Raw genomic sequence first — 12,715 nt, forward strand, 5'->3', positions numbered from 1 at the left:
TGGGTCCAGTCATCCATGTGCCGAGCACTCTGACGTCTACCACCTACCTAAACATCATTGCTGACCAGGTACACCATTTCATGGCAATGATCTTCCCCTCTGTCGGTACCGTTTTTCAGCAGTATAATGCACCATGCTACACCGCCTGGATTGTTCGAGACTGGTTCAGGGAACATGAGGAAGACTTCCAGGTATTGCCCTGGCCTCCAGTTTCCCCAGACATCAATCCCATCAAACAACTGTGATTTGTGTTGGAACAGCAACTCCGATCTGCGCCATCTCAACCACGGATCTTAGAGGATTTAAAGGATCTGCTGGTTACATGTTGGTACCAGATACCACAAGACATTTAGAAATCTTGTAGCATCCATGCTTTGCAGATACAAGCTGTTTTGGCTGCATGTGGAAGACCAACATCATATTAGGTGGGTGGTCATAATGTTTTGGCTCATTGGTGTACTTTTTCCCTATCAAATAAAACTAACACCAGGTGCTCACACTGGAGGAAAGCATCTCGGATAGATGTTTGCATTCAAATTAAGTGGTCAAGGACTGACTGGTTCCTTAGAAAGCCACATTGCGTCCTGGAAAGGAAGTCAATTGCTTCCAGATACCATTAATGCTGGTTGTTTGGGATTTTTGGTTCCTTTCCTGGTTTTGAAGAAGATATTCTCTTGTAGTGAGAGCACATTCAATTCCATAGAATCTGATGAAAGGTGTTTAATCATCTCATAGTGGGTGTTTTCTGTACTAATGCACTCTCTCCTAGGAGAGTGAGCTGTTTGAGTTCCATTCTTTGTGAATGGCCAGTTTTACACCACATAGCCACTTGAGAACAGCTTCCGTTTTTTTTTTTTTTTTGTTTTGGGGCCAAAAACTGAAATTGCACAACCATTATGTCGTAGGATCAATGAAGGATATTATGTATATTTGCCTTTCATTTTTTTGACTTTGTCCCAGACAACCTTGGAGTTGGCCACCCAGGTGGTGAAAGATGTGAAAAGGATCTAAGAGCTTATGTGCATGTTTGAAAGCCATTAAAGTATTTGCAGTGGGATATCATTAAGATATCTCTATTCGTTGTTTGCACCTTTCTTGCCACTATACAGTCAGCATTCCAAGTTTTGGAAATAGTGGAGACTGGATGTCTTTGGCATTGCTTGGACAGTACGTTCTGTGGTGTTCTTCAATGCTTTATTGATTGCCGCCTGGCTGACATTGCGAGTTTAAAGGCATTCCATTCAGCCTGATCAGTGTTCAACTGTGGTATCCACGACAAGTGACATGGTCTCACCTTATTCAGAGTGGATATCACAGGGAAGCCATTGCTTCCTTAGATTTTTTTTCGATCTGCTACATCCATGCAGGGAGTAGATAGAAAGATCAATGGCAGTAAACCCACATCTAGAAGGATGAGGTCATTATGTGCATGCATATGCTCTATAGTATGACCCTTCTCATTAATCTGCACCACCCAAAAGAGTGTGTGTGTGTGTGTGTGTGTGTGTGTGTGTGTGTGTGTGTGTGTGTGTGTGTGTGTGTGTGTGTGTGTGTGTGTTAAAATCCACTAGTATTAAAATTGGGGGAAGCAGTTACTTAATGAGATTATCAATATCAATGGCTGCCTGGAACATGTTATTCCCAGGTGGCAGTTAAATAGAGCAGAATGTTAGGAGGAATCCTACCATAAGGCAAGTTCCTAGTGGCCCTACATTGGCAACAAGTACTATATGTTGATAAGGAGTATGGTTACTCACAAGGATGGCAAGTCCATCCCCAATTTTGTCATTCTTTAATTGCCTACTTATGCAAGGAAGGGTCCTTATTCCCCTGTAAATACGCAAAAGTTGGTTTGCTCATGCAGGAGAGCCTTGTTGTCATCACTATTTCAACAGAATTCATGGCAATTACACTGTAAGAATTTGAATGGAATGTGGCTGTTATTTAGAATTGTTGGTTCGATCCATAGATTTCCAAAGAGTTGAGGGCTTGGATTTATCCTTTTTTAGGGGCATGGGGAATTATGCACTTGTCTGGAATTTCTTCATTGGCAAAATGTTCCACAACTTTGTCTTCTGTTCTCTCCTTCACCATTGTATATCCATTTGTTCTTGTGGTTCAAATTGGGAGTGGTTTTGATTGCTTTCCTTGCCACTCTCTCTCTTTTGGTAGAATGGTGCATCAGGAGCTGATTGACTCCTTTGATTTGGATTTACAAATTCAGTAAGTTGCTGGCAAGAAGAGCAAATGACTGGTATAGTCGTCTCTTGCTTTCCCCAGAAACCTTCTGGGTATATAACAGCTTACAACTTCTTATATCCCCAGAGCAATATGGCCTTAGTTGCTAATGCTCCTTAAAAAAAAACCAAATAACTTCTGTTTGGATGTTTCTTGGCCTCTTGATAGGAAATTTTCAATTCTGTTTTTGCATTTCTTTTTCTTCCATCCACTTGTGGTATGCCCAAGAGTATGCAAGGTGCTCTCCTTGGTAATTTGTAAAAATTGCCTTCAGAGCTGAACATTCTTTGCTTTCATGGTCTTTGACTCCACAATGAAAATTGGAGGCCGTGGGATGTTGAAGGTAAGGATAGGAACTCAAGTGGAAACAAGGTTCCTATGCTTATGTATAGGCTTTTCAATCAATAGCTTTCACACCTTGGTCTTTGAGTTCAGAATAAATCTTGTCCAAGGTTCCACTCTGATATTACATGTTACACCAATTGATGAATTCAGTTTTATCAGGAGTTCATAACAATAGGTATTCACCTATCGATGTTGCTTTTAGAATTTTCTGAGCATCTTTGGGACATGAGGTGTCAACTAAAATATCTTCAGAATGTAGGCTTTTAACAAGATTTTGGGGATCTTGCCAACCATTTTAATCCTTTTTGGATGAAAAAGGATGACACTTTCCCAAATGCCTGCTCCCCATTGTAATGTAAAATGAGGAATAGTGGTGACACTGATGTACAGGCAGTTTCACTTTATGAGTTATATTTTTCAAGTATCAAGAAAATCAAAAATATGAACATTAATTGCGATAAATAAATGCTAAACATTCATAAATGCAGCATTTCAAACCACTCACTCAACTATATAATACAGTACTACTGTGCATGCATTTGTTTGTTCAGGCAGAGATGGAGGCCCAACTCCCTCCTTTTTGAAAAGAATTCCATATTTTAGATGCAATCACAATAACAAAACGAGCGTGGGACAAAATTGCAGAGAACATGAAGTGTGTATGGAATAAACTCTGTCATCAGTTTATTGATATTTCAAGAACCAGCAGAAACTGTACAAAATTAAACAAGCAGTCATAAATGTTGCTAATCAATGGTAGGTTGAGGTTTCTACAGCTGACGTCACTGATCTGCTTCAAGTACACAATGGAGAGTTCACAAATGAAGACCTCCTTTAAATGGCAAAATGTGAAGAAGCTGAGGAAGAAGGTTTAACAGCTGAAACTCCTGTTCATTCCTTCACTCTCAAGGGGCTTGACAAAGCTTTTCAATACAGAAAAGGCAAATGAGATTTCAAGTCACAAGATTCAAATTTCTAGCGCACTTTACTAGAAAAGTGCGCTCGAAAGATTGAATTTGCTACAGATTTAAAAAAATGCTTATGTATGCTATGAAATTTATAAAGAAAGGAAAAGACTGTTTTGGAAACAAAGGCGATTCTTGAAGCATTTCCAAAGCCTTGACTCCTTGTGCTTTCAACAAACCGAGTACTGAGCCAACTAGTTCAAAAATATGAACACTAATTGCAATAAATAAATGCTAAACAATCGTAAATACAGCATTTCAAACCACTCATACAACTATATAATACAGTAGTACTCTGCATGCATTTGTTTGTTCAGGCAGAGTGATGAACCATCGAGTGTCCATTTAGTCAATGATGAAGAATAAACATTCTTTAACATTTGTACGACTTTATTATGATCACACTAGGAACAAATTAACTCGTAAATCAGGAACTACCTGTATTCTCATTTTTAGGTTTTTTGACTGAGGTGTTCACATTATCACTTGTTTGGTTAGCTAGGTGCCCCAGAAGAAGTAGAGGGATTCAAAGTATTCATATGCATAAAAAGATTTCATATGCCCTGGGTATCTTACCCACCAGAGTTATGCAAGGGGCTGCCCACTCACAGATTAGAAGGTACTGCATACAAGGTTGTGTGGAAACCCTGTATTTCAAATAAGGCTTGACTTTGTCCAAAGACAAGAGGGAAAGAGACCTATTAGAATACAGTTGACCCTAGCAAAAAGAACCTTGAATGATCCTAATTGAATGCTCTGGTTGAAGCAGGGACCAAAGTGGTGAATTAGTGGACCCCCCCCCTCAACCACAAGATCATCCTTTCTAAGTTTCCATGCGTCATGGTTGCACATGGCAAATTCCAGTGATGTAACCCTGGAAGCAAGGTATATGGCATTGGATCCCAGTGATGCTGATCTGGAAGGTCCCCTTGCAACGTGTAGGTGTCCATGTCAAGAGGTTTATTATCCTGCACAGTTGTCATCTGTTTCAGCTCTGTCAATAATTGGTGAAATTGTCTTCTTCTATCAGTGCCGTAGTTAGGTAATCTTAGGCAGAGAAAGCAGTTTTCGTCGATGAGTTATTCCAGATTTTTCAGTTGATATGAATAGAATTTTTTTTATTATTTTTCTAAATCATATTCAGATTTTACAATCTGGTGAAATATAATGGGTTTCTCTGTTTTATAAAACTTATCCAGAGCTGCCTGAAGTGCTTCACTAGTAGTCAGAACTTTCAGTTCTACACCTCTGTTTTACTCGCATTTGATTCTTCACAACTTGTTTAACCATGTGCTGATCTTGTAATCGGTATGATTTAAATTTGTGATGTGTTTTGCAAATCCATTCTGATAAAGGTAAGTTTTCCTCATTGGTATCAATTTCAACAGAATCAGTCCTAGGAGTTTCTTTACTAAATTTGAAAGCATTTCAAGATAGTTTTGTATTTGCTGCAAAAATATTTCATATTTTAAAATTGACAAATGCATAGTACTACATATAAGGTGCCTCTGTGGGCAGGAGCAGCAGTGCTTAGCACATGCTTCTTGATTAGACCGGAGTTCGAGCCTGTCACCACCAAATGCAGAAAGGTCAACGAATGACCACTGCATATTCCCGGAGCAATATGGCCTTAGTTGCTAATGCTCCTAAAAACCAAATAACAAACAACACTACATATGTGTAGAAGTAACCTCAGAGAAACATACCAACTGGATGCTACACTCAAGGTGGCAGAGAATGAAAAAGACCTGGGGGTAATTGTACAGTCAGATATGAAGTTTTCTGAGCGGTGTAGACAGGCTTCCAGAGCGGATCATGGGGTACTATCAATGATATATAGGAATTTTGCTAGTAGGGAGAAGAATGTGATTATTTCTTTATATGTCAGTGGTTAGGCCACGGCTTGATTATTGCGTACAGATCTGTACTGCATACAGATCTGGAGGCCTCAATTTAGGAAGGATACAAAGAAGGGCAACAAGATTGATGAGAACGAAGGGGTGCTCTTACCAAGAAAGGCTTAAATTCTGCAAATTGCAGCATCTGGAGACAAGTCACCTGCGAGGTGATCTGATTGAGGTGTATAAGGCCTGGAATGGATTGAGCAGGCTCAATGTTGATGAGATTCTTCTTGCTTTTTCTGTACCACCTCCACCCATGCGTCGGGCACCCACTATCATCCCTCTTTCAAAGTCGGTTAACTCAGTGTTTTTCTGTACTGACATTGAATTACCATCTGCATGAATGCAATATACCTGTAAGCAGTGGGTTCATCCACTGCAAGAGGGGTGACAGTGCTGTCGCATTGCCCAGGAACCAGCTAGCCCATGAATTCTGTCCTTTCAGTGTACATTTATCTAACGTTAAGATCTCCCTTATAAACATGTGCAAGCACTTTGTTATAATTAAAAAATAAATAAATAAAACAGTGTTTCATTCTGACCACCACCATGGCATAGTAGTATATTTCCTTTATTCTGAATCTTTGTTGTCCATAGACAAAATTCTGTAAAGATGCTGGTAAGCATAATAAAGGTTAGTGATCTGAGTTCTTAATCATTCATTGGGAAGTTGAACAAAAGTTTAGGGTGTTTGTATTATTAATAATGATAACTTATTTTTGAACTGTTGCTATGTGGGGAGGGAAAGAATATTGATATTCCTGTTGGTACAGTCACCTCACTTTTCTTTGTTCTAGACTATTTTGATATGTTTAGAAAGAATAAATGCCTCAAAATCCAGTGCATAATTTAGTCATGCCATACTTAAATTGTTATTAAAATGTTAATAAATATATGATTCCAGGTTACGTTCCAGCTAATACAGGAGCTTATGCCCAAGCTGATGCAGCAAATCGTCCTGCCACCCAAGCCTATCACCCGTATAGGCGCTGAATTCCAACCATATTTTACATACATGCCCAACTTGTCATTTTGGTATATTTATACATAAGCACATCTATGCATATATACCTATGTGTTTGTATATATATGTAGGCATATATGTGCATACATGTATAAATTTATAATTGCTCTTATTCCATTTCTGTTGTGAGATGTATATCTTGTAAGTGTCCAATTTTGCTTTGCACAAGAATGAGATACATGTCTTGATGGAAAATAAAATACTAAATCTCTTTGGCATTCTTTTTATTGTAAATAAAAATGTGAAAATCAGTACATATCACTGAGAAATACAGCTTTTCTTTCTCTCTGGAGGAAGAAAAAAAAGGAAACTTTTTATACATACTATATACACAGAATACAAGGACCTTGAGTGAGTACAGAAGTTGGCCTGTGCTAATTGCAAAGTTTATTTTTGGAAATTGCCTCTGTTTTTTTTTTTTTTTTTTATATACCAGCACCATCATGGAACTAAATTTATAAAATTTTTGCAAGTGAATCCAGATAATCTATTTTCCTTGCAGAAAGTACAGAAACTTAAATTAATTGGTAAACAACCTGCCCAGGCATAGCTATAAAGTCAGTTGCCAACTTGTTTAAGCAACAAGTGGGTACTAACTTTTAAATCTACACTGAATGTAGAGTTAGCTTTAACATTCATCCTCACTGCACAGCTTTACTTCCTTGTGACTAGCATGGATTATTTCAAAATGAAACTATTTACACATATACACTTCATGTAAATTAATATATACTTTATATCAATGAAATATTGATGTATAAATTATACAGATTGCATTGTAGTGCATATTCTATTATGAGACTAACTACGATCAGTGTTGATTATTAGTTATATTAAAGAAATAGTGACCAAGAAATAATTATTTAGTTTGTAGAGTATTCAAAATTTAGTTCGGAAATTCTGTTTTCAGTTAAAAGAACTAGATGGAATAAAGAATTCAGAAGTAATTACTTTAGATTTGGTAACAGCACAGGTGTTTCAAGCCCTTTTCCCAATTTGGAATTTACATTAACTACTAATGTCACTTGTAGTTATGGTACTCTGGTGCACTGTAACAGCACAATTATCCCTCCCTCCCCTTTTTTGTCACAGTTTGAGATTCTGTATTAAAAAAAAACCATATGGTTTAAGTTCAGAAATGATATTTGTATGTGTATTTCATGTACTGCTATGCATGATTAATTAAAATAATCAAATAGCTGTGTGAATGAAGATTCCATTTAAATTATTAATTCTGGAAAGGCAAGCTTTATTTAACATATCTCTCCAAAGAAAGTCCATATAATAGGAGAAGGGATTGAAACGTGATTTCTGCCATTTACATTCATGTGGAATAAATAAATTTCTAATATCAGCTTTCTAAGAAGTTCAGTAATTTACATATCGCAAAGCAAATTTTTTGAGATGATATTAGGCACATGAACAGAGAACATTCTTAAATGCAATATGTATTCATGAGTTGAGGTGCAACATTTCAAAACCAGTTTGAATCTGATTACTGTTAATGTAGAGGGGTTGGCATGTGCATCCATTTTGATTTCTTTGTTTCTTCATTCACGTAACATGAGTGGCTCTTCCATAGGTTTTCAAGTTTGGTGGCCGTTACCAGTAATTCTTCCAGTGATTCTCTCACCTACATAAAGAATAATTTAAAGTATATGCTTTAAAGATAAAATGCATCAAAAAAGAAGAATTTAAATTCATAGGGTGTATATCAGTTTACAGATAATTTTTTTTACAACTTCTTGAAGTCATTTTCATACTCTTATTAATATTATATTTACATGATGTTATTTATGGTATTTAAACGAATTATTCAAAGTGTTAGCCACCCTGTGTGCAAAAAAAAAAAAAAAAAAAAAAAACTTTTTTTAACATGAACACAGTACACTGCATTGTGAGAGCAGAATGCAAATACTTTCAACATATGCACTGAGCCTATATTAAATAGAGAATTAAGTTTGTTTGTTTTTTTTAGTGCTGCTGTTTTGTTATGATTTTGAGGTAAAGGACAAATTCAAAACCACAAAACACTTGAGCTACACAATTTTTCTAGAACCTGCAAAATTAGCTGATCTTAAAATTTATCAAATTTCTGAGGTAATAATATTAACTTTGAAGTAAATACAGTAAATCCCAATGTTCTTTTCTGAGCTTCATTTGCCAATCCTGCAAAGTGGCATACATTTTTTTGTTTATAACTGGTTTTTTAAGATCCAAAAAGAAATAAATATAATCCCCCTTTGCCTTGCTTTCAATAAAGGAATGATAGATTCCTTTATCAAAAGCAAGTACCAAATACTAGGAATCATTTACTGTGCACAGTATTTGCATGCACACTCAATATTAGCATCAATAAAAACATTCAGTAGTTAAATTTTAGTGAGAGTTTAATAAAATCTTTAAATTTTCATTCTTTAGGCACATACAAAAAAAATGAGTTGCAGATTTTCAATTTACATATATACTGAGTGGCCACCCTTTTTGTGAAATGGAATGGTTTGTTTTTTTTTTTTTTGGTAACATCACTAGTTTGTACCATAAGGTATAAAGCAGGTGAATATATAGATATATTGGATGTGTGTGTAGTTCAGTGGGAGACTGGACAAGACTTAAATGACTTTGAGAGAGAGATTTGGTTGGCACATATTTCTGGTATCAGTATCTCAGAAACTGCAGTTCTGCTCGGGTTTTCATGTATGACTGTTTTGAGTGTATTGAGATTGCTCCAATAACACCCAGCCAATGGCAACCCGTGTTGGAAACAACTATGCAGGGGGCCAACAACACTTGTGCAGAGTAGTAGAGAGGCTGCAGTTAGTCAAATAACAACCCAGTACAAAAGCATTTCAGACTGCACAACTTGTACCCAGTCACAGAGGGTACAGCAGGTATTACAGGTCAACAACCGAGCCAAGTTCCACTTCTGCAAGCAGATAAAGTTGTGAGCTCAGGATCCTGGTTGCTATCAATAGGAGGAAAAAAAAAAAAAAAAAAAAAAATGGCAGAAACAGCACAAGTCTGTAGACCCAGCCCTCCAGATATCAATAATGCAGGCTGGTGATGACTAATGGTGTAGGGAGTGTTTAGATGGTGCCCCTCAATACCAGTGGAACAGCATTTGACAATTTTCTGACCAAGCACAACCTTTTATGGTTTGCCTTGTATGCAAATACATTTTCCTGCATGATAATGCACCCTGTCAGAATTGAATGGAACTGATTCCAAGAACACAAATTTGGACTACCCACTCACCAGAGCCATGATAGATCCAGGTTATTCTAAGTTTTAACTGGTGGTGCTTAAAAACACAAAAAAAGCAACATGGAAAACAGCCGCAAAAGAGAAGATCCCACTCATAGTAGTGCATCCGCTAGACTAGTAAACAGATTAAATCACTGACAATAAAATTGCACCTAAAGCCCTTCTGCTGAGCACATCATGCCGAAAAAGCGGAACAAGCGCCAAAACGTAATGAGCAGGAATATAATTGAAAACTGCCGTATTAGCGGAATGCTGAAAAGTGGGGCCCTACTGTACAAAGGCCAAGCTTAGAGAGCCTATTACTTGTACTTTAACTTCATTCAAAGATAAAGATAAACATTGAATACCACACAAGCTGCAAATCTTGTAAAGCAAGCCAGTGACTGAAAGTTTGGCTATATTCTGTCCCAATTGGTTACATACCACTGGTCCAGTGGTATGTAACCAATTGGGATGATTTCTACTTTTGTAGCACAAAGCAGGAGAAAGAACAATGAAGCTCAACACTGCTATGAGGAATATTTAACCTGATTTAAAAAATAATAAATATCTTTTTCTGGGAAAGTTTTAGAAATGCTAACAGCCAAATTTTTTTTTTTTTATGAAAACCCCAAACACGAAAGGTATCAAAATCTATAGTACTTAGTACTGTGCATGGGTTGAAATAGTATGGGGGGGGGGATACCAGAAACTTTGCTCTAGAGACTAAACATGGGTTTCACCACTTGAACAACAGGGCCACTGTTATGAACAAAACTGACATTTCTGAAGAGATGCAAAGCCTGTATAGTATCCTTCTTGAAGCAATTTTAATCAGTTTGTCTGACATAATCTGAACAGAAATCCAGACAGAAAAATCTTATACAAGTTAATGTTCAAAAGCATACTGTAGTAATAAAGTCCTGTGTATTTTGTCAGCAAAACTTAATTTATAGTGCAGTATGGACTTTACTCAAACCCACTTATTCCAAAAATTGCCCCTTTTTTCTTTTTTTGTTAAAAAAAAAAAAACTTTCCATCTGTTTTGGCCTAAAAATCTCATTTTCTTCCTGTTTACAACTGACATCTCTAGCTTTGAGAAAATGAAAAGTTGGCAGCTGTTAGATAAATCTGACTTCTGTGTCAGAAAAAATAAAGTCTGTGGTTAAAAAAGTAATATAGCAAAAGTAAAAAGCAATACCTTGACAGGAATGTATTTTTTACGGGTCACAATGTGGGTTTGTAAATGGGAGATCCTGTCTGATCAATCTGATTAGACATGAGATAGTTACAAAGCAACTGACGGCAAAAAACAATTTGGACATCATACCTAAATTTCAGGAAAGATTTTGATACTATTCCACATGAATGACTTATACAAATTGGGGCAGTGTAGCAATGTTACTGCTGGACAGCAGGTGAAAATGGTTATTAATTGCCACTGCTCTTCATGGATTAATGAGTGGAGTCCATCAGGGTATAGGACTCTTACTGCTTATTATTTATTAAATGATACTGATGTATCCATAATCACTAAACACCCTGCCCAACTTTGGGCAGAGTCTTACTGACTTAATCAGGTTATTCTACTCCAAGACCTGGCTAAATCATTCAGATGGGTTGATAAGTGGCAATTGAAGTTTAACATTAATAAATACATGGTACTGTACTTGGGTGATAATAATTCCAAGGCAATAATATCATTTGCTAATACAATGGTCAAGGTAGTGGAGAATGAAACAGACCTAGACAATAATGAGCCCAGACAGAAAAACCTAATGGAGAAGTAACTTTTTTTTATTTTATTTCAACACCTTTACTGGGATAGTACCCCATATATGCACCTAACACCAGGAACTGTTGTGGCAGCCGACTGGCTGCCACAACAGTTCCTGGTGTTCTGTCAATGATATACAGGAATTTTGTCAGCAAGCAGAGAAATGCTACTATCCTATTGTATAAAACAATAGGCTGTAATCGGTGCAAGATTAGCAAAGATCAAAAAAGCATTCTCTTAACAAGAAAGGCTGGTTGGCGCCTCCGTGGGCAGGAGCAGCAGTGCGTAACACATGCTTCTTGATCAGACCGGGGTTCGAGCCCGTGACCACCAAATACAGAGGATGTGGAAAGGTCAGGGAATGACCACTGTATATCACCAGAGCAATATGGCCTTAGTTGCTAATGCTCCTATAAACCAAATAAAGACTGGTTCTGTAAATTGAAGCATCTGCAAAAAGAGCTGATTGAAGTGTTTAAAGCTTAAAATGGCTTGAATGAATCAAATGCTGGTGGTATCCTTGGTCTTAAAATATGCATGCAAAGGGACAAACTGAAATTGGGAAAGGGTGATTGCTGGATAGATGTGTTAAAATTTGCTTTCAGCCAGAGAATAACTGACTGTTGGAACAAACTTCCATCTGGTATTGTGGAGTTGTGCTTTGAATGAGTAAAGGACTGCACAAATTATAAAGGATGGCAATTTTTTTTTTTTTTCTTTTTTGCTTGTTTAAGTTTGCTTCCAGCATTATTTTGTCCTAATACTAAAACTGCTAATGTCTCAACTATAAAAATTCAGGATATTGAAGGTCTGAAAATGACTGTGGGATTCACCTTTACAAGGAAAGTACACAATTGTGCTTTCTTAAAATTCAAAGTAACCTAATTCCGTGACCCTTTCACAGCAGCATTGCTTTAAACAGTGCATCTGTTAATGTACTATTAGTTTTTTTTATGAAAATTTTTTTTAAAATTTTATTTCATTTTTGGCAATAATTGTACTCTTAATTTTTTTTTGTTAATAATTTTAATATTAAACTAGGGCTCCAACCCCAGTGCACACTTCTACGTAAAATGTAGAGGTATGAGTAAGTCAAATCTTTTCTACATAAAGGGTACACCTTTGAAACGCATTGATCAATATCTAATTAGGAAAGGACCTATGTAATTATTTACCTGTGCATTTGTAGTGACATAATTGTCCCACCCACATGACCTGCATC

At 36.8% G+C, this 12,715-nt stretch overlaps 2 protein-coding genes across 7 annotated transcripts in view; one reads left to right on the forward strand and one right to left on the reverse strand.

Annotated features, from left to right (window-relative positions):
- LOC150090584 (uncharacterized) overlaps positions 1–6,684 on the forward strand; it is a 168,321-nt gene extending 161,637 nt beyond the window's left edge. For both annotated transcript variants that reach the window (XM_090378868.1, XM_090378876.1), the window contains exon 12: positions 6,354–6,684. In XM_090378868.1, the coding sequence (XP_090234994.1) occupies positions 6,354–6,442 (89 nt within the window). In that variant the 3' untranslated portion in view covers positions 6,443–6,684. The remainder of the gene's footprint in view (positions 1–6,353) is intronic.
- Positions 6,685–6,914: 230 nt separating this feature from the next.
- LOC150090585 (GRAM domain-containing protein 2B-like) overlaps positions 6,915–12,715 on the reverse strand; it is a 196,386-nt gene continuing 190,585 nt past the window's right edge. For 3 of the 5 annotated variants that reach the window (XM_090378898.1, XM_090378908.1, XM_090378917.1), the window contains exon 12: positions 6,916–8,106. In XM_090378898.1, the coding sequence (XP_090235024.1) occupies positions 7,975–8,106 (132 nt within the window). In that variant the 3' untranslated portion in view covers positions 6,916–7,974. Of the gene's footprint in view, positions 8,107–12,715 lie in introns of all 5 variants that reach the window. The other 2 variants (XM_090378926.1, XM_090378889.1) reach the window with 2 other exon arrangements.

This window comes from Mastigoproctus giganteus, chromosome 1, assembly GCF_048544385.1.
Source record: "Mastigoproctus giganteus isolate SK-2022 chromosome 1, ASM4854438v1, whole genome shotgun sequence".
NCBI lineage: Eukaryota > Metazoa > Arthropoda > Arachnida > Uropygi > Thelyphonidae > Mastigoproctus > Mastigoproctus giganteus.